At 39.0% G+C, this 26,306-nt stretch overlaps 1 protein-coding gene across 1 annotated transcript in view; it reads left to right on the top strand.

Moving 5' to 3' along the window:
* The window catches only part of LOC139870065 (ABC transporter G family member 39-like), a 73,443-nt gene extending 47,405 nt beyond the window's left edge, over positions 1-26,038 (top strand). The window contains 12 exon segments of the mRNA XM_071857938.1: positions 1,975-2,058; positions 2,203-2,349; positions 2,776-2,976; positions 2,979-3,106; positions 3,192-3,481; positions 4,060-4,144; positions 4,765-4,898; positions 4,978-5,205; positions 5,698-5,869; positions 6,055-6,309; positions 25,770-25,992; positions 25,995-26,038. Coding sequence (XP_071714039.1) covers positions 1,975-2,058; positions 2,203-2,349; positions 2,776-2,976; positions 2,979-3,106; positions 3,192-3,481; positions 4,060-4,144; positions 4,765-4,898; positions 4,978-5,205; positions 5,698-5,869; positions 6,055-6,309; positions 25,770-25,992; positions 25,995-26,038 — 1,991 coding nt within the window.
* The last annotated feature ends 268 nt before the right edge of the window (positions 26,039-26,306 follow it).

Raw genomic sequence — 26,306 nt, 5'->3', positions numbered from 1 at the left:
GAAAATATATTTCATTCGTAAACGGTAGCGAACCGTTTGAATGAGGGTTTGTCAAACCCATATGGATCCATACAACATAAGTTCTCGCTTACACCCGGCAAGTGTAACTAATGATAATCGAATTGAGGATTTTGTTCTAAACTCGTATGTAGAATGTTTGTTTTCCTGTACTTGTGTTCACTTAGTAAAGAAATGTTTATGTTTTCTCATCCCAAATGTAAGTTCAAAAAGAGTAAAAGTGGGACTATGATCTCACCTTGAGTGCAAGAGTAGTAAAGTACTTCAACAAGTAACGTGTGCAAAGAACAATGCTAATCTTGACCTAAACAATAGGTTGTATCAATAACGGTAAACACGATAGGTCAAAGATGTTCAATTAGTCCTATGGCTCGTTACGACTCGATTATGTAGCATGTGAATCAAATTGTCACGTTTCATGCAAGATACAAGTATAAAAGCATGTTAGAACGATTGCACAACCATTTGGTTAAGTTTGATTAAAAGTCAACTTGGTCGGGTCAAAGTCAACGAAAAAGTCAACAGGTTCGGGTCGGGTCCCGAACTATTTTTCTGAGGTTTTTAATCATATATGAGCATGTTAGAACAAGTTTCCTGTGAATCGGAGGTCTAGAACGTGCCAAACATTTTTCACATTTGGGACAAGGAGGTCAGAACCTGACCACGGCATATGCCGCGCCGCGGCCAGAGGTGTCGCGCCGCGACATTAGGCGTGGCCTGGTACCTGGTCAGTTTCAAATGTTCAAGTCTTGGTCAAAACTTCAAACAACCATAAAACGCAAACCGTAAACAACTAGAAGGCGTATCTTATACCGCTGTAAAGCTCTTTTGACAAGGAACACAACTAAACATGTATCATCAATCAAAAACATCATTTTCAACAACCGATTTCTCGTCAAGTGATCAATAAAAGTCTATTTTCAAATTTTCAAGTTCATCAAATGCCTTTTGAGTTTCGGAAATCCAATTCTCACATATGATATGCCGTTTTGAAGGTAATGAGGCATACATTACAACTAAACACTAACAATTAACATTCCATGGCATTCAAGCATCCAAAAATTCATGTCAAGAACCATCAAACCCTAGTCAAACATCTTAAAATCAATAATCATGCTTTTGAAGTTTTCTTAATCAACCTACACATCAAATTGAAGCTAGTGATACTAGGAACACAATTAGAACATGAACTTTTAACCTCTAACAACATATGATCATCCAAAATTCAAGAACAACACACCAAAATTCAAGTTCATGCTAGTTATACTAAAACAACGAGATCGAGCATACAAATTACATACACGACATCACAATGAGCCATAGACACTAACTAACACCATTTCAAGCCAAAAACACGAATTTAGAGAAATCTAGAGTTTTAGAAATGTTACCCAAACGAGATGAAGTTGGTACCAAAATGAAGAGGATGAAGAGAGGATCACGAATATGTAATTTATTTTGTTGTAAGCCTCCTAGATCGGATTTAGATGATGATTGAATGAATTTGGAAATGGTGTGTGTGTTCTTGCTAGAGAGAAAGAGAGAGAGATGGAGATGATAATGAATGAGTGAAAGGGGTTTGACCCTTTGATCTAGTCAAGGGTTTGATCCCTTGTCAAGTTTAGTCCTTCAACTTTCGTTCGGGTGCGTGAATTACCTAAACGAGATAATTTAAAACGCGTATCAACGGAAGATGTTATAAACATATAACGGAGTTTAAATTAGTATAACGGAAAAGTAGACGGAAAAAGGCGGGATGTTACAATATGTAACGTGAGTCAACCAACCTATCTTGTTTTGAATTAATTAAAAGCTATCTGTGAGTTTGTGTTTGCAACTCATGTTTACGTATCAGTAGATACATATTATTTAATTAATACACGTTTGTGTTTTAATTCTTGTTGTGAAGAGCGTTTGTCTTTCAACGGATCTTTGATCATTATCATTTACTTTCAGCTCATGTTGACGCTAGACCTATGATCAGAGAGGAAAAGAATATCGATGATTCAGTCTGCGATACGAGAAATAAAGTTTTTGAAGGTGACCCTTCACTTTAACTATCATGATGCTTGTTTTTTGAAAATGAGAACTGTATTCATAGGAAAATACTTTTGCATACAAAGATAAAACTGATAAGGTGAACTAATATGCAAGTTCTGTTGACTGTTGTAAATGCTTGTATAGGAACCAATATGGAAGTGAAAACTTTAGGAAGAAATATTTCGACTATTGTCCCTCACGATATGGGCAAAAAAGGAATGGTTTTGCCATTTCAACCACTTTCACTTGCTTTTAACCATGTCAACTACTACATCGATACACCTTTTGTAAGTCCGTTTCATACCAACGTTTATCCTTTGAATTATTTAAGAGTATTATTTCTCTATTCAAAAATAAGTTGTGAGCATGCAGGATAGAAGCATACGTGTTACGTTCCAGGAAATAGTAGCTTTTATATATATATATATATAGATATATATATATATATATATATATATATATATATATATATTTTTTTTTTTTTTAATTTCAAATGTACAGTTATTTTTAGACGAAGAGTTTCGGCTTAACCCAACCTATCTCCACCCGTACTAGTATTACTCATTTTGTTACGCTATGAAACTTGCCTATTGGACCACTTCTAATCATCACATATTTATTTACCTCTTTTCTAAACATCGACTCTATAAACAGTATCTCATGTACATTGACCAAATTACCCTTCCCTTTTACAATTGCCACTACTATATGACCAAGAAATGAAGGCTAGAGGATTTAAAGATAGGCGCCTGCAATTGCTTAAAGATGTTAGTGGTGCTTTTAAGCCTGGGATATTGACTGCACTTGTAGGCGTTAGTGGTGCTGGAAAGACAACCTTGATGGATGTGTTATCTGGTCGTAAAACGGGTGGATACACCGAAGGAAATATCTTCATTTCAGGATATCCTAAGAATCAATCTAATTTGCTCGTGTTAGTGGTTATTGTGAACAAAATGATATTCATTCTCCACACGTTACTGTTTATGAATCTCTTCTATATTCTGCTTGGCCTCGTCTATCTTCAGATATTAACACAAAAACACGCAATGTATTTACTCATTACCAGATTTATTACATGACACTTAAATCCCATTTATCTTAAAAAGATTTTTATGAACTTTGATGATTTTTAGATATTCATTGGTGAATTGATGGAATTAGTTGAGCTTCATCCATTAAGGGACGCAATGGTTGGTCTTCCTGGAGTAGATGGTCTGACAATAGAACAACGGAAGAGACTAACAATAGCTGTAGAGTTGGTGGCTAAACCATCCATCATCTTCATGGATGAACCGACATCTGGTCTTGATGCTAGATCTGCAGCCATGGTTATGCATACAGTAAGAAACACAGTCGATACTGGGAGGACTGTCGTATGCACAATTCACCAGCCAAGCATAGACATATTCGAATCATTTGACGAGGTATGTCAGTTAAACTTGGTGCAAGATGGTCAGGTGGTTGTGGGTCAAAAGAAGTTTGGGCTAAAGCATGTCATTTATATAGGTCATGTTAAAACGGGTCGGATAAGGTTGGCCAGCAAACACTTTTCGTATCAATTATAAGGAAAATATGACGATAAAATTGTGTTAACTTTGATCGAAGAAATGCCTTAGAGAAATCCTTCAATATAATGTTTTAAGAAGTTTTATGCATCGAATGTATCGTGGCTCAATCATCAGAAATTTCATCGTAGATCTGGAATACTTATACAATTAAATACGGGAGAGATTAAAAAGATGCAGGGTAATTTGTCTGCTTAGCTCATTAAGCAGGGGCTAATTCTAAGATCTTTGTGCTTTGATTTTACTTTGGGCGACTTTCAAACTGCTTGACACATTCCCATTGCAGTTGGGTTTTACTTTTCTTTTAAAAAATATTGGAAGTCACTCATTTGACCCACCTGTTTTGGTAGAACACAACTCAAATCAGCTCCTGACCACTAGTAAAAATATGATATCTGTTACGTTAACCTGACTTTGATATATCCATAACCGTGCGGTTACTCTTAATGAAGATAGGAGGCCAGATTATCTACTCAGGTCCTTTGGGACACCAGTCTCGCAAGCTTGTGGAGTATTTTCAAGTGAGCGTCTTATATTATTTATAGTTTTAGACTCTCTAGTCGATAAAGCTGATCTGTAGTGTCCTGCAAATAACAGCCATAGTCTTGCATTACCACTTATGCGCGAAAATCACACGGTTTAAGAAAATGTGGTAACGTAATATATTTTTCACACTTGTGAGTTCATAATAATATTGTAGTTTATAATTGTTGGAAAATATTGAAAGGTTTGGATTAAAAAGTTTATTGCAAGTATAAAAGACCTTCACACTTAGATGTGTGTAAAAAATTATATGAAGATTGGAAAGGTTTACATTCAAAATGAAGATTAGAAACTTTAAGATTTTATCCGTCTCTCCTACTTCAAAACGTTAAAATTTGGGCAATTCATCAATGGTCCCCTTCAAAGTGGGAGTTCTGACTGTAGAGGGACTACTTCACATTTACAAGTGTGAAGATTTAGACGTTACTCGTGCCACTATGTGCTTTTTTGCAAGTGTGTAGAGGGACTACTTCACTTTGTGCTTTTTTGCAAATCTACACACTTATAAGTTTGTGAATAAGCCCCAAAAAGGTCATCAAGTTGAGAATTGCGAGACATGTAGTACTTTTTAGTTCTAATTAAAAGCTGTTTCCTACAGGCTATTTCAGGAGTGCCAAAGATCAGGAATGGTTATAATCCCGCTACGTGGGTGTTGGAAGTGACTTCTTCTTCAGCTGAAATTCAACTCAATGTTGACTTTGCTCAGATTTATGCCAACTCTACTCTTTATCAGTATATTCTAAATCTTGATCTCTTGTTTGATCATTTTATTCGTATATCTGAATTATAATATCCTTTGTGTCATTTTCAGGGACAACCAAGAACTAATTCGGGAGCTTAGTGCCCCTTCAAGTGGTTCAAATGATCTCTGTTTTAAAACCCGGTATGCACAAACGCTTATCGTGCAGTTCAAAGCTTGTTTGTGGAAACAACATTGGTCGTATTGGAGGAACTCACAGTATAATGGCGTTCGCTTCGTCATCACCATTGTCATGGCTACTTTATTTTCTGCCATTTTCTACGAAAAGGGTAAAAAGATGTAAGACTTTTACCTTTACATTGCCTAATAGCCTTAGATCGGGTCTTCTAGATTACAAAGTAGAGATTTAAAGTGTTCCTAGAGTTTTTTCTCAAAAGATTTTTAAAAACATTCGTGTTCTAATGTTGTTTTACTAAGAGAGAAAACAATGAACTGAGAGGATGTTGTGGTTAACTTTATTTTTGAAATTTTCCTCCAAAAACTGAGAACTGAAAAGAGAGGAAACCAGAAGGCTTGATAAACTACCATAATTAATAACTCCACTTGACATAAAACAAAGAAGCATAAATGGGTATAGTTTTTGATTTTTTTTTCCCTTGCTTTCGAACTCAAGAACACAAAAAGTAGTAAAAACTGAATGCTTGCTTTTGCTTTTCTAGCCTCATAGCTTACAGTTTTCCCTCTAGAGACATGAGTTCAAAGTGTTAGTGCAACTGTGCATCCACATATAGCCCGTTATGCATTTATTTAACTGCGAGTTTGTTTATACAGACAGCAACTTCAGGATCTTACAGATTTAATGGGATCTTTGTATTCTGTTGTTCTTTTCCTTGGAACCATCAATGAGTCTAATGTGCAACCTATTGTTGCGGTGGAGAGAACCGTTTTCTATCGAGAAAGGGCTGCAGGCATGTATTCATTGGTACCTTACACCCTAGCCCAGGTAACCACTCAACCATATAAAATACTCATCGGTGTTCAATACTTGTATGCCTTCCAGATACACGTCAGTGGACTTTTAAGTTCCATCAAACTTTTTAGTTTTACTAATTCATGCACTTGATTAGAAACTGTCAAAATTGACATCTCTGAGTTTAAGTTACTGATGAGCAATAATAACATTTGCAGGCGATCATTGAGTCTATATACACTGCAATACAGACTATTATATATGCCTTCATTTTGTACCGGGCGATGGGCTTCAAGTGGACTGCTACAAAGTTTTTGTCTTTCTACTATTACTTATTTATGAGCTTCATCTGCTTTACTTTATGTGGCATGATGACTATGGCATTGACACCAACCCCTCAAATATCTGCTGTTTTGGTCTACTTTATCACCTGCCTTTGGAACTTGTTCTCCGGTTTCCTCATGCCAAGACCGGTATGTCATTCTTGATGCCCGCCTATCTTTATAACTATGATTGACTTACTAAAAAAATTAAAAACCTCATTTTAATCTTCCCTCTGGCCTATCTTTATGACTACAATTGAGCTAGTGCGTGTATGTTGAGAAAAGCGATACCGAATTATAGCAAACCGCTAGTAATAATTGAAATAGCGACAATAAAGGAACACCAAGATTTAACGTGGAAAACCCCAATAGGGTAAAAACCACGGGCAAGGAAAGAAACGTTTCACCGATAAGAATAATAGGAATTACACTTTTCTCTATAATTACAAGGATAAACACTAATCTTTATATCTCTTGTAATTAGGAGATTAATACTCACTAACTCTCTATTTAACTCTTTTAGTATACAATGGAGAATGTGTTTTGGGATGTATAAATGAGCTTACATGTTGCTCTATTTATACTAATTCAAGATGACTAAATGGTAAATATTTAGTAGACAATTTGGTAGGTATAGTATGCCAAATTTTACCAAGTCTTATACCACAATATACATGTGTGTATTTGACCATAGAATTCACCAACCAAGCCTCCATATTTGACAATCTCCCACTTGAAGATTCGATTGAAGCTCAATCAATCTTCACACGATAATTCTTCCTTGCCAATGATGTTGCTTACGTCTCTGCTAGGCCGCATGAGGAACGGCACCAAATAAACTTGTCACGGTTGATTGACTTTGTTAGAAAATCGGCCACATTGTCGTCAGTATGAATTTTCTGCACATCCACGGTTCCTTCTTCCACTTTCTCACGAACGAAGTGATACTGAACTCGTATATGCTTTGTTTTCGAATGAAATACCGGATTCCTTGCAAGATGCAAGGCACTCTGGTTGTCACAAAATAAAGTGATATTCTTCTGTTTGTGCCCGAGTTCCTCCAACAACATCTTCAACCATACTGCCTCTTTAGTAGCTTGAGTAGCTGCTACATATTCTGCTTCTGTTGTTGACGTTGCCACAACTGACTACAGTTTTGAAACCCAGCTTACTGTTCCACCACAAAGTTTGAAAACATATGCAGTGGTAGATTTACTTTTATCGATATCACCTACATAATCTGAATCAACATACCCTTTGACAATAAATTCCGGTTCCCCATAACATAATGCAACATCTAAGGTTCCCTTGATGTATTTAAGGATCCTCTTTACCGCATTCCAATGCTCTTTACCAGGATTCGCCATGTACCGACTAACTACTCCCACTGCATGTGCAATGTCTGGTCTTGTACATATCATTGCGACCATTAAACTTCCCACTGCTGATGCATACGGTACGCGAGACATCTCCTTCCTCTCGTATTCACTGCTAGGACACATAACGGAGGATAACTTGAGATTAGTAGGAAGTGGGGTTGAGATTGGCTTACTATCTTGCATATTGAAGCGCTGCAAGACTTTCTTCAAATAATTCTTTTGAGAAAGCCAAACCTTCCTATTATCTCTGTCTCGGTGAATTTGCATTCCTAGAATCTTGTTTGCGGCACCCAAGTCTTTTATTTCAAACTCCCTAGCCAATTGAGCCTTCAGCTTATTAATACGATCTTTATTGGGGCCTGCAACCAACATGTCGTCTACATATAACAGCAAAATAACAAAATCATTGTCCCCAAACCTCTTGAAATATGCACAAGGGTCTGCATAAAGTCTGTTATATTCAAGGCTCATTATGAAATAATCAAATCTTCTGTACCAACATCTCGGCGCCTGTTTGAGACCATACAGAGATTTCTTTAACCTGCAAACCAAGTTCTTTTTTTCTTGTAGTTCAAAACCTTCTGGTTGAAGCATATAAATTTCTTCTTCAAGATTTCCATGAAGAAATGCAGTTTTCACATCTAGCTGCTCTAGATGCAAATCAAATGTAGCACACATCGCTATAACTACTCGAATTATTGTAAGTTGAACCACAGGAGAAAATATTTCATTAAAGTCCGTACCTTCTTTTTGAGCATATCCTTTAACCACCAGTCTTGCACGATACCGCTCCACTTGATCATCGCCATTTCACTTGATCTTATACACCCATTTATTTCCAATAGGTTTTCTACCTTTTGGCAATGGCACAAGTTCCCATGTTTTATTTTTATGAAGAGTTTCAATTTCTTCCTGCATAGCTGTCATCCACTGAGATGCATCTAAATGATTCAGTGCCTCACGAAGAGTTGTTGGCTCTCCTTCCTCTATTAGAAGACAATATGCAACATTGCTTTCCATAATATAATCTGAGTGCCACCCTGGACGTTTCCTTTCCCGATTAGAAATACGAGTCGCTGGAGCTTCATCAACGACTACTTAATTTTCATCGTGCTCTGGTACTGCTTCAGAAGAATCTTTATGAAATTCATTACACACCTGTATCGGTATAGTTTCTTTTGAAGTGCTAACATCTTCAATATCTTTGTCTTCTGTAAAGACAACATCTCTGCTGATGACTACTTTGTGGGCAGTGGGGTCCCACAAGCGATACCCCTTAACTCCATCAGCATACCCCAAGAACAAACACTTTCTGGACTTCGGATCCAACTTTGTCGTTTCTTGAGAATTGTACATTACGTACACAGGACTTTCATATACATGAAGGTCAGAATAATTAACTGGTTTTTCAGTCCACATTTCCATCGGCGATTTCAACTCAATTGCAGTTGATGGTGACCGATTTATCATGTAACAGGCAGTATGATGTGTGAAATCGCGTCTATAAATTTATAATGGGAAATACCAGTTAAAAGGATTACTACACACTAACGGGCAGTGTACCCGATCGTGCAATAGTATTAAGTTGGTAAATCCAAGTTCGTTCCAAGGACAGTTTAGACGTGAAAATTAAGGTTGTAACTAATGAAATTAAACTAAGTTAATCTAGAAAATTGAATAACAAGATAATTTGTTTTGTTGGCTATTTAACGATTAGCCAAATCAAGAATGTTTCAATTAATAACAAGAAATAACAATATTTTTGGTGTTTTCAGTTTAAGCTTTAAGCAAACAAAAGAGTAAATTAAGATAGTTGTAAACAATTAGAGAAACGAATGCTTGTCTAGACCTTTTTCACCTAGTATTGGATGCATTTAAAATTAAGCCCCAGTTATTATCTAACTTATGCGAATTATCTAGTCGGTTCACCTGGAATTCCCCAGCGCAAACACTTCAATCAAGATTACACGACACGGAATTCCCCGTAGCCTAAGACCTCCTAATTGTGACTAAACAGCTCAACTGATATGAAGACTTAAATCACAATCACACCAACTCTCGTTGCGAGTAATTCACCCCTATCTCGTCTAGCCTTTTGAATTCAATTTACCCTCGTCTCCGAGTAGGCAAACAATCAATTAAGACAAACCAATTATAAATTAATGCACTAAATTAATGAACTCTCGTCCTATCAAACAAGTACACAATCAATTGAATCGAAAAGTCTAGCTTCAACAAGAATGGTTCTTTAGTTCAAACATCAAATCATCATAAATCAAACAATAAACTGATAAGTAGCATCCAATACATAGGTTTATAAGTCTAAACAAGCATTAAATACTTAGCCAATAACCATGGCAACAATAGAAATCCAAGTAATAAATAATAGAGAAAACATCTTTGGATAATTAAGAATCAACCTAACACGATGAATCTTGAAGAATGGTTGGATCGATCCTTGAAATCGTAATGATTGGAGCGTTATAAGAACCTTGGAATTCCCCAAAAGTTGCAGAAAATCGCACCTCAAAACTCCCAAAATCGACTGCCAAAAGATAACCCCTAAAAATAAAAACTGCAGCCTTTAAATACCCCAAAAATAGCTGGTCGGCCAAATTTGCGCGGTGCGCAAAATCTGCGCGGCGCGCGGATCACAAAACAACAATGCTTCGCCAAATTACAAAAGCCCTGTTCTGAATTTGCACTAATTGCGCGGTGCGCAAGTGATTGCGCGGCGCGCACTCTGATATCCAGCAATTCTTCACCTTTTTTACTTGTAACTTGATAAAAACACAACCAAAATCACCCACTATCATATGAACAGCTGTAAACGCGCAATAAACACCATAAAACCCTCAATTTATCGCTTCTCAGCTCTCAAACCATAATCTTCCAAATACTCGTGAATAATAGCTAAAAACCGTATCCGAAGGACCAAAAATGAAGGATATTGCCCTAATAAATATATGAAAGATGGGCAATATCAAATCACCCCACACTAGAGTCTTGCTTGTCCTCAAGCAAAGTCGACTCGAAAATAATCTTCAACTCAATAATAACGTCTTCACAAGTGTAAGAAGAACCAACGAACATGAACCAAAAAGACAACTAGCGTGGGCACGGTTTAATAAGAACATAATAACAACATGACTTCCACTTGTAATCCCCAAAATCTCCAAAAATCCCCAAATAAAGCAATCGGCTCAATAATGATAACTTGAACAAATGTACCAAAAATATAATCCAAGTAAATGTAGAGGATCTCGAACCTGATAATGTCTTCAAATATGTGAAACAAGGGATACAAATGGAAGTCATGAGCCGAGAAGGCGAAACCAACGAACCAAAGAACCGTACGGGCTACCCCGCGATTGGTCAAGCCAATGCCTCCCACAGTACCTAACATCGCGAGATGTCGGTAGAAAATAATGTGCTTAGGAGGATACACATTACGTCCGGATATCATCGATGGTTATGAGGTAACCGTCTAATCCGTTAAGTCAACCATAAAGATTGAGGTTCATCAGGCTTAAAAGCTGATATCTTACCTTTCCGGAGGTTATCCACTGGGAATCTGATCAATCACTGACATTTTGTGTATCATGGTGCGCTTCCCATTAAGCTAGCAAATCTCCCTCATTGAGATAAGCTTCGACTACCAGTTTCCCTGTTTGATGTTGAGGCCTGGTAGATTTCCAGTCGATTTTAGCAATGACTTTTCAAGATTTTTCGTCACCCTACAACTGGTCTGGACTACAACTTCTGAAATGAATCAGCAAGTGTGTCGTTCGGGAGACTTGACTCCCTTTAGGATGGAGTGGATTCATCCTGTATGGTCATAAAAGGTGGTCGAGCGCATACATTGTCCTTGTTAGGAGAAACAATGAAGACCGCCCTATAAAGTTTTCGATCTAGCGTATGGCCCGGCTTCGACCACACGATCCAATCACCGTTCATACGGTTGACACCCGTTTTTGTACAAGTGACCTACGTATGAACTGAATGTTCATGTAGGATTTCACATTCAAAATAATGAACGTGTTTTGAAAGTTCAAGACTTTCTCCTCTAACAGTACCTCATCGTGAAATGATGGGTAATGAAATGGCACGCTTAAGAGGTATACGTACCAAGTAGGACGGTCGGAAGACTTTACTTCTTTAATGAGTGGATCTGAGTCACTCGGAAGTGTCAATCTGTTTCAATTGACACCGGTTTTAAAAATCCCGAAAACCTTCGGGTTCCATAGCTTTTGGCTATGGTTTGTGTTGTCTAAGCAAACACAAGCACGTAGCTATTGCTCCTGAAAAGGACAGCACTGGTGAAGCTCAAGGCTCCTCTTCCCACAGTATCACATCATTAGATGATGTAATAATAAAATGATATAGTTTCGGAAGTCTGCTATACCAAGTAACCAAAAGTTTTTGATCTGGCACGTGATTCGGTCACAATCACGCTATGCAATCATCGCTCTCTCACGGTTTACACCCGTTTTGGTACAGGTGACCTACTATTTAGTTCCCCGAACCAGTAGGATTTCATGTTCAAAGGTAATGAACATGTGGAACAACTTTGGCTTCTTTAAACATCATGAAATAAAAATACCAAGCCATACTTAAACAAGGGTTTTGGTGGAATTTTTAACTACTTTTATATATATTTTTTTTCTTTTTTAACTAACTAATTTTTCATTTTTTTTTTATTTTCCCCTAAATTTTTCAATTTTTTTTTTATGACCAAAACCCCGTGAAACGTCAAGTCCTTTAAATATCAAAACCAAAATAATGATGATGATTCTATTAATAACCAACCCGAGATATTTTACATCCCCCACCCCACACTTGAGATCAAGTAATGTCCCCATTATTTGAGATCAAAAATGGATTAAAATCAAAAGGGTAAGAAAAATAAAAACTTATCGAGCTTAACCACAGATCGTGGAATGACAGTGACAGATGGCGCTGAACTGACTGCCAGCATAAGAACATCGTCCATTCCCGATCCTCACACCAATATCATCACTCAAGTAGTTTTGCTGAACTTAATGCCAGACTTGAAAAACCGTTTCACCAACAACCTATGAAAAACAAAAACACACCAAATACATAAATGGGCAAGGTGGTACCACCCGGTACCGAAACGCCTTGCCCTTAATAGGTCTCAAAGTACATCATACGAAAAATAAAAATAGTCAAGTACAACCAAATCGAAATAGAAATAGTCTAAGACAAATACAACAAGATCTACGGGCACGCAGGCCCTCATCACTGAAACCCATCATACGGCCAGCTGCCGTATGGGTACTACTGCTCATATCTGCGCTGAGCATCCTGCAATCTCTCCCTCTCATCATAAATCGGGGCCTCAACTCGAGGCCTAACCTCACTCCGATAGTAAACTGGCTGCTGAGCAATGGTACCAAAATAGTTCTCTGGATCGTGGTAGTAGAGGCGATCGTTGTGGCGTTGCCAGTCATTACCATATGCTATCCACCGCTGATCGTGGACCGACTCATTCATCCTATCCTCTATGCGTTGCTGACTTTGCCACATTCGATCATTATGCACACTAACGTCGGTATTATGTCGCTCAACCGCTGAATGATGCCTACGCACCTCTTCCTGAAAGTCTATGTTATCTGAACGATCAATACCATACTGAACCACATGGTTCTCCAACTGTCCTGAAAGATCACCATAATCCAACCGTATTTGACTCACCCCGCCAACCAAACTATCCCAACTTTGCTGACTTGGGTACCAAGAACCCGCAACATATGCACCTGCCGACGAACCCGCACTCGGGCCCGGCACTGAACCCCCTGCAGCCCCAGCTGCACTTGTACCCGCTGCACTAGTACCTACGGGCTCCCGATACAAGACCAAACGATTATTAAAACCAGGCATCAAAATTCTCCCATTCGTGTAGAACAACGACCCAAAAACAGGCATACTCTGATCCGTAGGAACCAACAAACTCAAATCAACATTCAAAGCTCTTGCAAACTTCGTAATGTAATGACACCCAAGAAGCTTCTTACCACTCGCCGTCTCATTTGCACACTTACTCAAATAAGAACCGATAGAACCAACGATATCGGTATGCTTACCTCTCTTAATTTGATCCATGAACCAAAGATCCTTCTTATTCGGCTTCTCATTACCATTCACCCGCGCGTTAAAGGTAGTTGCAATCAACCTCTGTAACAACCTATCAAACGGAAGCTTGATTCTTTCATAACCGATTCGTCTCGCATTGAATTGTTCACCCCCGGTTATACTTCCCCAAAACGCATTATCATCAAATGGTTCTTGCTTGTAGTACTCGGTTATTGCCAAATAATTTTTAAGTCGTATATCATTTAACTCCGGATATAAATCCAAAGCTTTTGCCACTTGAGCTCGACTTAACGATTGATTTTTACCTCCAAGACGAAACTGCATATAAGTACTGGCAAGTGGGTTTCGTGTACCCGAAACCGCTAACGAAGAAAAGAATTCTTTAACCAAAACCGGATAAATATCGTCATAAAGCGAAAACACTCTCTCCCATGGGCGGAGAATCGTGTTGTTGTAGGACACCATCAATAACTGCTCAAATTCCCGACGACATTCGGCTTGCTCAAGGAAGCTCCATTCAAAATACCAAGTCAACCCAATAACTCTTCTATCAACCCTTGAAAACTCGGTTGGATACTCATTCCTAACAAACTCGATCCAATCCCTTGGATCCTCTTGTTGTGGTATTTCTGAGGTACTTGGACCCGTTCTAGAACGCTTAGGTTGTCCCTGCATTCATAATTTTAAACCACAAAACAACCACAAAAACTCAAAAGTTAGCGTTAGCTAAATAAAATCTCGCAAACATCCCCTTATTTAATATTGCATCTTTTCCAATTAAACAACATATAAGAGTATGTTTTCCAATTAGCACTAACTTTCATTTCAAACAAAACCAACTAATCCCACAAAATCAATAACAACTCATATGACATGGAAAGCTAGCATAAAGATTAACAATGAATTTCACTTTTCCAAATTAACTAGACTTAACCATTCATAAACATAATACTTGACCAACGCAAAAACATCTCAGAAAACAACTTTAACACATGAACAACTCTTAACAAACTCCAACAAACTCAAAACTATCAATTTATTAAGCAAATTCAACTCACAACATCCAAAATCAAGAAACTTTATACTTCACCCGCCCAAATTACCCCACACTATCATGAACTACTTCCAATAAATCAATTAATCACCTCACACACAAAATCCCCAAAATTAAAGATCAAAATTCGGATTTAATCTTGACACAAACCCTAGCAACAATGATATGCACTAATCATATGCAAACAACTCACAAATTAAGCATATTAAGCATTATCAACACTAATCATGTGAACAATTAAGCATTAAGCAACTTAGGGTTAACCCCACACTTGAATTTCAATTAATCATCAATTTAAAGCATAACTATCACAATTAAAGATGAAATTAAGTGGAAGAGTAAGAGAAACGGACCCTAGGAGGCATGATTCACAAGTTGTTTGAGATAAAATCACAAGAAAAACTTTTGAAAAATTGAAAACCCTAGCTTGGAGATCGTTGTTTGTGTTTGTGTGTGTTAGAGTAGGTGAAAAGTGGGATAAAATAGGTTTTAAAACCCCCTAAATACGACAGAGCCCATGTGAAATTCGGGTTATAAAATTCGGTTCGGGTTAATAAAAAGAGCGACGGCTGCAGATGGCCCATATGCGCGGTGCGCAAACATCGCGCGGCGCGCAATCACGCTTTGAAATACTGCACGGTGCGCAAACGGTTGCGTGGTGCGCGTTTAGTGTAAATTCTTATCAGAAAATTGCCAGTTCTGGAACGTGACATTTTGCGCGGTGCGCACAATATGCGCGGCGCGCGGATCCTGGAACTCGTATTTTTCCTCTTTTTTCACATAAAACTCATTTTTACTCATTTTAATCCATTCTCCGTGAGCCAATACATTACCGTAGATCAAATTGTACCTGTTTCAAGCATGAAAACGCAACTACAAAAATAATATACAAAAATTTACAACAATAATTTCATCCAAGAGCATTACGCATCGTTAGAGGTAAAGATGAGTTTAATCTCATCTTCCACCTCTTGTGGTCCATCGACATAGTGTTTCAACCGATGACCGTTAACCTTGAACTCTTCTCCCTTCGAATTTACCAAATCAACCGCCCCGTGAGAATATACCTTTCGAACAACAAAAGGTCCCGACCATTTTGATTTCAACTTTCCGGGAAACAACTTAAACCTCGAATTGAAAAGAAGCACACGATCCCCTTCCTTAAATTCTTTAGGATCTTTCAAACGACTATCGTGCCACTTCTTTGACCTTTCCTTACTAATCAACGAGTTCTCATACGCATCGAGCCTTAGCTCTTCTAACTCGTTCAATTGACTCAACCGAAGGCGACCCGCCTCCTTTAGATCAAGATTGCTCGTCTTTAGAGCCCAAAAAGCTTTGTGTTCAATCTCCACCGGGAGATGACACGCTTTCCCATAAAGTAACCTAAAAGGAGTGGTTCCGGTTGGCGTTTTGTACGCCGTTCTAAACGCCCATAAGGCATCATCGAGTTTAAACGACCACTCCTTAGGATTAGAACCAATAGTTTTCTCAAGAATTCTCTTCAAAGCTCGGTTGGTATTTTCGACTTGCCCGTTCGTTTGAGGATGGTAAGATGTCGAAACTTTATGGGTTACCCCATATCGCTTCAACACCTTTTCAAGTTGGGCGTTACAAAAGTGAGTTCCCCGATCACTAATCAAAGCTTTCGGGGCACCAAACCGAGAAAAGAGTTGCTTTAAGAACGAAACTACAACCCTTGCATCATTAGTGGGCAAAGCTTGTGCTTCAACCCATTTTGAAACATAATCGATAGCGACAAGAATGTAGAGTTTATTATTCGACTTCGGGAACGGGCCCATGAAATCAATCCCCCAAATATCAAAAACCTCACAAACTTGGATGACATTTTGAGGCATCTCATCTCGTTGGGTGATTTGGCCCGCCCGTTGACACGCATCGCACGATTGACAAATCCGGTGGGCATCCTTGAAGATAGTAGGCCAATAAAAACCGGCCTCAAAAACTTTTCGCCCCGTAACTTGGGGACCATAATGCCCACCTGTCGGACCAGAATGACATTGGATAAGAATGCGTTCACATTCTTCTCCCGAAACACACCGGCGGATCATTCCATCGGAACACCGCCTAAAGAGATAAGGGTCCTCCCAAAAATAATACTTAAGGTCACTAAAGAACTTCTTACGCTTATGATGTGACCAACCCTTCTCTAAGAATCCACCAACCAAGTAATTCGCAAAATCAACGAACCAAGGGTCTTCACACTCTTCCACCTTCATGAGATATTCATCGGGAAAATCATCATGAATAGTAGTCTCATCGAGAACCTCACGGGAGGGGTTCTCAAGACGTGAAAGGTGATCGGCCGCTAAGTTCTCGGCACCCTTTTTGTCCCGGATCTCAACATCAAATTCTTGCAAAAGCAAGATCCATCTAAGAAGTCGGGGTTTTGCATCCGGTTTGGCAAAAAGGTACTTTAAAGCAGAATGGTCCGTAAAAATAATAGTCTTAGACAAGACTAAGTAGGACCGGAACTTATCAAACGAAAAGACCACCGCAAGGAGCTCTTTTTCAGTGGTAGTATAATTCAATTGCGCTCCTTGCAAGGTCTTGCTTGCATAGTAGATGGGTCGGAAATGCTTCTCGACCCTTTGACCCAACACTGAGCCAACAGCGAAATCAGATGCATCGCACATAAGCTCGAACGGTAAGGACCAATTCGGAGCAATTATGATCGGTGCATTGATGAGTTTCTCCTTCAAAAGCTCGAATGCCTTTTGGCACTCATCGGAGAAGTTCCACGGGGTGTCCTTTTCAAGGAGTTTATTCATCGGGTTGGCAATCTTAGAAAAATCTTTAATGAATCGCCGGTAAAAACCGGCGTGCCCGAGAAAACTCCTAACACCCTTAACATCGGTAGGAGGTGGAAGGTTCTTAATAGCGGTAACCTTGGCGGGATCCACCTCTATACCGTTCTTAGAAATCTTGTGCCCGAGAACTATGCCCCCTTGAACCATGAAATGGCACTTCTCCCAGTTGAGCACAAGATTGGATTTTTCGCACCTGACCAACATCCGTTCTAAATTAAGAAGGCATGAATCAAAAGTGTCACCGAAAACCGAGAAGTCATCCATGAACACCTCCATGCAATCTTCGATCATGTCATGGAATATGGCCATCATGCACCTTTGAAAAGTGGCCGGAGCATTGCAAAGGCCAAAGGGCATGCGTCGATAAGAAAACGTGCCATACGGGCACGTGAAAGTAGTCTTCTCTTGGTCCTCGGGCGAGATAGGAATTTGAAAATACCCCGAGAAACCATCGAGAAAGCAATAGAAACAGTTTCCCGCCAACCTCTCTAGCATTTGATCCATGAAAGGTAGCGGGAAGTGGTCTTTACGTGTGGCGTCGTTCAACTTACGGTAGTCGATACAAACACGCCACCCCGTGACAGTCCGAGTGGAAATTAACTCATTTTTATCATTAGTGGTAACAGTCATACCACCTTTCTTAGGTACACAGTGTACCGGGCTAATCCATGGACTGTCAGAAATCGGGTAAATCAGACCTGCATCAAGGAGCTTTATTATCTCTTTCTTCACGACATCTTGCATGTGCGGGTTCAACCTCCTTTGGCGTTACACCACGGGTTTGGATTTATCCTCCATTAGGATTTTGTGGGTGCAATAGGAGGGACTAATACCCTTAATGTCGTGAATCTTTCATGCAATGGCCGGTTTATGGGCCTTTAGCATGGTAATAAGCTCATTTTTCTGACCTGCTGAAAGAGAAGAAGAAATAATTACCGGAAGCTTAGATTCCTCTTGCAAGTAAGCGTATTCCAAATGATCTGGAAGTGGCTTCAATTCAAGCTCGGGAGGTTCTTCAATTGAAGACTTGCTCCGGTAATTAACATCACGTTCGAGTTCTTTAAACTCCTCTTCAGTCGGCTCATAGCCGTTTTCCATCAAGGTGGTTAAAAGATCCACCTCCTCAACCTGCAACTCTTCATCAATCTCAACCAAAGAGCACTCTCCTGAACCCTGTAACTCTGGGAATTCCTGCAAAAACTCAGACTGGACATTCACAGTGTTAAGAAAATAACATGTATCATCAGTGTGGCCAGGGTATTTTAGAGCATGGTCGATTGAGAATGTTGCACTCAAATCGTCTATCCTAAGGGTCAACTTTTGGCCATAAACATCAATCATACACCTAGCAGTATTCAAAAACGGCCGACCCAAAATAAGTGGAATCCTTTCATCCACTTCCATATCTAAAACCACGAAATCCGCCGGAAAAACTAACGACCCGGTCTTAACTAGCATATTCTCTATGATTCCACGAGGGAATTTAATAGAGCGGTCCGCTAGCTGAACAGCCATACGCGTGGGTTTTAACTCCCCGGGGTCTAGCTTAAGATAAATAGAATAAGGCATTAAGTTAATGCTAGCCCCCAAATCCGCCAAAGCCCTCATACAGTCTAGATTACCAAGTAAACAAGGAATTGTAAAACTTCCAGGATCCTCAAGCTTCTCGGGAAGCTTGTTTGCAACTACCGCTGAGCATGCGGCATTCAACCTGACTGAAGACACGTTCTCCAGTTTCTGCCTGTTAGTCAGCAAATCCTTAAGAAACCTCGCATACTTAGGCATACCTGCAATAACATCAATAAAAGGCATATTTATGTTAACTTTTTTAATCAAGTCCATGAACTTGGACTTTTCTGCCTCTAGCTTCTCCAAACGCTGTTTCCTCGGGAATGGGAGCGGTGGTTGATACTCTTTAACCACCGGTTTAGCAGCAACAGTAACCGGTTCCTTAACAACCTTTTCAGCCACCTGTTCCGGCTCCTTTTCCCCTTCCGGTTCACTTTCAACAACCGGCTCACTATCATTAACTAACGGTACCCTTAAATCATACTCGTCGGGCTTCCTCGGTGGATCATATGCTAAACCACTTCGGGTGGTGATAGCATTAACATGCCCGTTTTTCGGGTTAGTGTCCGTCTTGCTCGGTAACTCCCCCGGTTTCCTCTCACTACTCTTACTTGCAAGTTGACCAATCTGCTGTTCAAGATTATGAATAGCTGCTTGCTGATTTCGGAACATTTGGTCATTCTTTTCATTATTCTGAGTAACGGTATTAACAAGTTGAGTCTGAGATATCACTAACTTCTCAAGCATAGCCTCAAGGTTGGACTTTTTCTCCTCGGCCTGTGGTTTCTGAAAATACCCGGGAACTTGTTGCTGAAAACCTCCACTAGATCCCGGTTGGAACCTCGAACCCTGATTACCTTGCGGATTATAAGGATTATTGAAATTCCTGTTAAACTGAGCACGTCCCTGAAACTGATTGTTATTCTGCTGACTAATGTAGTTAATCTCTTCTTTCTGATTCATAGTCAAACCTGCATCACAATCCTTGCCCAGATGTAAACCCCCACAGTACTCACAACCAACCTTCATCCCATGAATATCCTTGTTCATCTTCTCCAAATTCCTACCAAACGAATCCAACTTAGCACTGAAAGACCCAAAATCATCATAAGCACCTGAACCTGTAGTCTCTGTTCTCTTAACTGAAGCAGAATGGAAAGACTCATGATCCTGATGCCACTCATGAGAATAAGCAGCTTGCTTTTCAATGATCGCTAGCGCATCTTCTTCGGTCTTATCCATCAATGATCCACCTGCAGCTTGGTCAATACTTTGACGCGTTGGAATATCACAACCTTTGTAGAAAATCTGAACTTTCTGTAAATCATTCAACCCGTGTTGCGGACACGAGCGTAACAAAGTGGAAAATCGGTCCCAAGTATCAAACAATGTCTCACTGCTCTTCTGTCTAAATTGAGAAATTTCGGCTTGTAGTCGAGCAGCTCGAGAAACAGGGAAAAACTTCGACAAAAACTTATCCTCCAAAGTCTCCCAAGATCTAATCGTACCCTCAGGTTGCTTGTCTAACCATCTCTTGGCGTCTCCCTTAAGAGTCCAAGGGAACAGCCTAGTCTTAATAGAAGTATCGGCAACCTCATGTAGCTTAAACAAGTTACAAACATCATTAAAATTACGAAGATGCTCGTTAGCATCCTCATCATTCTTGCCATAGAATCGGCAATCAGATTGAATCAAACTCAGGATTGGCCCTGTGATTTGAAAAGGCTGAGTAATATCCGGTTGAGTAATCGAATTGCCTTGGCCTCCTCGGGTGGCCTTTAACTTTTCAGCCATAGTCTGAGGACGGGGTGCTTCTCCTTCGGCCATTTCTTCAGTTTCTGTAGTATCAGACGAAGCGTAAGAGTCTTCTTCGTTAAAAATTTCAGGTGGTGTCTCGGGCACCACAGTCTCAGAAGTACTACCCAAATTAACGTAAGTATCACCCGATAAAACTGATGAATCCACTGTTAACTTTTGCTTCTGACTTAAAGCTTTAAACAACTCTCTTTCAGGCTCGTCAAATGGTTTAACAATTGGAGAATCTGAAGAACGCGTATGTTGCATGCACTACCTGTAACTGCAAGAACACAGCTAACAAACCGATTAAACGCACCGACTCAATTAGAATTAAATTAAACTAAACAGTTAAAATTAACTAAGAACAAACTTAATTTTCAACACAACTGTCCCCGGCAGCGGCGCCAAAAACTTGATGTGTGAAATCGCGTCTATAAATTTATAATGGGAAATACCGGTTAAAAGGATTACTACACACTAACGGGCAGTGTACCCGATCGTGCAATAGTATTAAGTTGGTAAATCCAAGTTCGTTCCAAGGACAGTTTAGACGTGAAAATTAAGGTTGTAACTAATGAAATTAAACTAAGTTAATCTAGAAAATTGAATAACAAGATAATTTGTTTTGTTGGCTATTTAACGATTAGCCAAATCAAGAATGTTTCAATTAATAACAAGAAATAACAATATTTTTGGTGTTTTCAGTTTAAGCTTTAAGCAAACAAAAGAGTAAATTAAGATAGTTGTAAACAATTAGAGAAACGAATGCTTGTCTAGACCTTTTTCACCTAGTATTGGATGCATTTAAATTAAGCCCCAGTTATTATCTAACTTATGCGAATTATCTAGTCGGTTCACCTGGAATTCCCCAGCGCAAACACTTCAATCAAGATTACACGACACGGAATTCCCCGTAGCCTAAGACCTCCTAATTGTGACTAAACAGCTCAACTGATATGAAGACTTAAATCACAATCACACCAACTCTCGTTGCGAGTAATTCACCCCTATCTCGTCTAGCCTTTTGAATTCAATTTACCCTCGTCTCCGAGTAGGCAAACAATCAATTAAGACAAACCAATTATAAATTAATGCACTAAATTAATGAACTCTCGTCCTATCAAACAAGTACACAATCAATTGAATCGAAAAGTCTAGCTTCAAAGAATGGTTCTTTAGTTCAAACATCAAATCATCATAAATCAAACAATAAACTGATAAGTAGCATCCAATACATAGGTTTATAAGTCTAAACAAGCATTAAATACTTAGCCAATAACCATGGCAACAATAGAAATCAAAGTAATAAATAATAGAGAAAACATCTTTGGATAATTAAGAATCAACCTAACACGATGAATCTTGAAGAATGGTTGGATCGATCCTTGAAATCGTAATGATTGGAGCGTTATAAGAACCTTGGAATTCCCCAAAAGTTGCAGAAAATCGCACCTCAAAACTCCCAAAATCGGCTGCCAAAAGATAACCCCTAAAAATAAAAACTGCAGCCTTCAAATACCCCAAAAATAGCTGGTCGGCCAAATTTGCGCGGTGCGCAAAATCTGCGCGGCGCGCGGATCACAAAACAACAATGCTTCGCCAAATTACAAAAGCCCTGTTCTGAATTTGCACTAATTGCGCGGTGCGCACTCTGATATCCAGCAATTCTTCGCCTTTTTTACTTGTAACTTGATAAAAACACAACCAAAATCACCCACTATCATATGAACAGCTGTAAACGCGCAATAAACACCATAAAACCCTCAATTTATCGCTTCTCGGCTCTCAAACCATAATCTTCCAAATACTCGTGAATAATAGCTAAAAACCGTATCCGAAGGACCAAAAATGAAGGATATTGCCCTAATAAATATATGAAAGATGGGCAATATCACAGTACTTACTGCTTCTGCCCAGAATGATTTTCCCAAGCTTGCAGTTGCCAACATTGCCCTTGTTCTATCTAACAAGGTTCTGTTCATCCGCTCTGCCACTCCGTTTTGTTGAGGAGTGTAAGCCGTCGTGAACTGCCTTTTGATACCTTCTTGTTTGCAGAACTTATCAAATTCATCACCAGTGTATTCTCCTCCATTATCTGTCCTTAAACACTTGATCTTTTTACCAGATTCAAGTTCAACCCGCGCTTTGTAAACTTTGAAAACTTCAAACACATCTGCCTTCCTTTTGATTGGGTACGTCCAACATCTCCTAGTGTAATCATCAATAAATGATACAAAATACTTTGCTCCTCCTAGGGATTGAATTGGTGCTTGCCACACATCAGAGTGAACCAATTCTAGAACTAATTTACTTCTAGAATTTGATGTGTTAAACTTCAGGCGATGCTGCTAGCTGATTACACACCTTTGTAAGACCAGGAATAAGATTTCTTTCAACAAGAATCTTCATACCTTGTTCAGACATGTGTCCAAGCTTTTGATGCCACGTCATAGCAACTTTATTACTTGAACTATTCGAAGCAACAGATGCTTCTGATTCCTGTACCGTCTCGCCTTTCAGAATGTATAAATTAGCACCCACCTTTTCTCCTTTCATAAGTACAACCGCGCCTTTCTTGATTATCATGATCTTCTCATGTATCACAATCTTACAACCAAGATCATCCAATTGTCCTAAAGACAATAAGTTCTTCTTCAAACCCTTCACGTATCGTACACCTTGAATAGTACGAACTGTACCATCGTGCATCTTCAGAATGATATCTCCAATTCCAATGATCTTTAGTTCATGATCATTGCAACTGTATACAGATCCTCCTGAGATACGTTCATATTGTTTGAACCATTCTCTTCTAGGGGTCATGTGAAAAGTAGCTCCCGAGTCAAATAACCAGACATCAACAAATGTCTTTCTGCCTTCATTTGCTACCACTGCCTCACTAACCAAAGCAGTCCCATCATCTGAAGTGCTTGCAATATTTCCTTGAGGATTTGAGTTATTTAAACTCCGACAATCCTTCTTCAGGTGACCTTTCTTGCCACAATTGTAGCATGTATAGGTCTTCTTCTTTTTAGACTTCGGTTTACCATGAGTGTGACTCCCACTTGAGCCACGTTCCGTTGATCTGCCTCCTGACACCAATAAGGCCTCCACTTGTCGCGAACCGGCCTGTTTGTCCTCCTTGTTATTGCGCCGATTTTCTTCTTCTAGAATAGCAGCCGCAACTTCATCATAGACTAGATACTCCGAGAGAACATTATTGGTTAAGTTAATAATGAGTTGATCATACGAGTCAGGTAGACTCTGAAGTAAAAGTTCAGCACGTTCTTTTGGCTCTATATTGCAACTTAATGAAGCAAGTTGAGAAAATAGAGTATTCAAAGAATTAATGTGCTCATTAACTGAAGTAGATTCATTCATGCGTAGCGCATAAAGTTTCCTCTTAAGGAATATCTTGTTGTGGAGTGATTTGGTCTCGTACAATTTTACGAGGTGATCCCAAATCTCTTTCGCAGTCTTCTTTTCTTCAATGCTAGACAAAACGCCATCTGCTAGCGCCAGATGAAGATTTGCGATAGCCTGGCCGTCCATCTCTTCCCATTTTTCATCAGTGACTTCGGCGGAACGTCCACTGATGGCCGCCAAACACTTATCCTTTCTCAGGATAGCTTTCATCTTTAGTTTCCATAACGAGAAGTTACTCCCGTTGAACTTTTCAATTTCAAATTTCGTAGACATTGCTATAATTACAATCTTCTTTTCGACAATACTATTTTTCTTGAAATAACACCCAAGGACTTTTACCGAGTGAAAATAATCTTACTTATTTTCTGATGTGGACGATCCACTCTCGTGGCAACCACAGAGCATACGATAAGTAGATTAATACACACTAGATATTAGACCTTAGCTCTTGATACCACTTGTTGAGAAAAGCGATACCGAATTATAGCAAACCGCTAGTAATAATTGAAATAGCGACAATAAAGGAACACCAAGATTTAACGTGGAAAACCCCAATAGGGTAAAAACCACGGGCAAGGAAAGAAACGTTTCACCGATAAGAATAATAGGAATTACACTTTTCTCTATAATTACAAGGATAAGCACTAATCTTTATATCTCTTGTAATTAGGAGATTAATACTCACTAACTCTCTATTTAACTTTTTTAGTATACAATGGAGAATGTGTTTTGGGATGTATAAATGAGCTTACATGTTGCTCTATTTATACTAATTCAAGATGACTAAATGGTAAATATTTAGTAGACAATTTGGTAGGTATAGTATGCCAAGTTTTACCAAGTCTTATACCACAATATACATGTGTGTATTTGACCATAGAATTCACCAACCAAACCTCCATATTTGACAGTGTACAATGACAACAGACTAGTCATAGGGGGACAGTCTTTATATAAGGCCCGCAAAGTATGCACATTCTTATAATATTGTAAACATTGTTGATGAATATTATAACAAACAAGCGGATGGTCGTTGCTGCATACACTTGGAATAGCGAGTCAGTGTGTGTGTTTTTTGGAATCATTGTGTACTAAATAAAAAAGTTGGGAGAAATTAAATATATAATAATAACTGGTGGGGCTAGACGGAAGGGAAGGGAAGAAATCATAAAATCTAAATTTGGAAGGGGTGAAAATTAAAATAACAAGGGGGCGGGAGGGAGGACTCGAACCCGGGTCACATATGCAGTTAGTGCACCACTCTACCTGCTGATCTAAGGATGCCTTTTTTATACAGATTTATTAATTATTCATCCCTTAATACTGACGGATTTTTAAAGTGACAAAAATACTCAAAATGAACAGTAACCCTGCATTTTCTATTTGATGTATTGGGTAATGAATGAAACGAATAAAGTTAGTGGGTATATATTGCAGCAAATACCGATACGGTGCAGGTGGTATTATTGGGCAAATCCTCTGAGCTGGACATTCTATGGTCTCGTAACTAGCCAAATCGGTCAGGACAATGGCACGTTTGAGGTTCTTGGAGCTGGTAACATGACAGTGAAAAAATTCATCGGTGCGAGTTTTGGGTATGAGTATGACTTCCTGGCAGTAGTGGCAATAGCACATGTTGGTTGGATCCTTTTATTTATTTGGCATTCATGTACGCCATCAAGTTATTCAATTTTCAGCGTCGATGATATTTGGGACTTTGTTCATTATTATTTATAGGTAATCAAATTTTCACACCGGCGTGTATACTACTATACAAGTATGAAGTACCAGTATAGTTAAAGGATTCATTGAAAAGAGCTATTTGCTTCTTTTGTTTTAAAAGTAAATAAATAAATAAATGAACTAATCAAATCAATCAAAATCAAAAGTAATAAAAAGAAAAATACAAAATGAAAAATTATTGAAGGATGGGTCATTTTCTTCCGTGCAAGTCTCGTCCAACAGGGGCGAAAG

The sequence above is a fragment of the Rutidosis leptorrhynchoides genome, chromosome 1, assembly GCF_046630445.1.
Source record: "Rutidosis leptorrhynchoides isolate AG116_Rl617_1_P2 chromosome 1, CSIRO_AGI_Rlap_v1, whole genome shotgun sequence".
NCBI classification, from domain to species: Eukaryota; Viridiplantae; Streptophyta; class Magnoliopsida; order Asterales; family Asteraceae; genus Rutidosis; species Rutidosis leptorrhynchoides.
The sequence above is the reverse complement of the archived record's forward strand: the minus strand, read 5'-3'. Positions and strand labels throughout refer to the sequence as shown.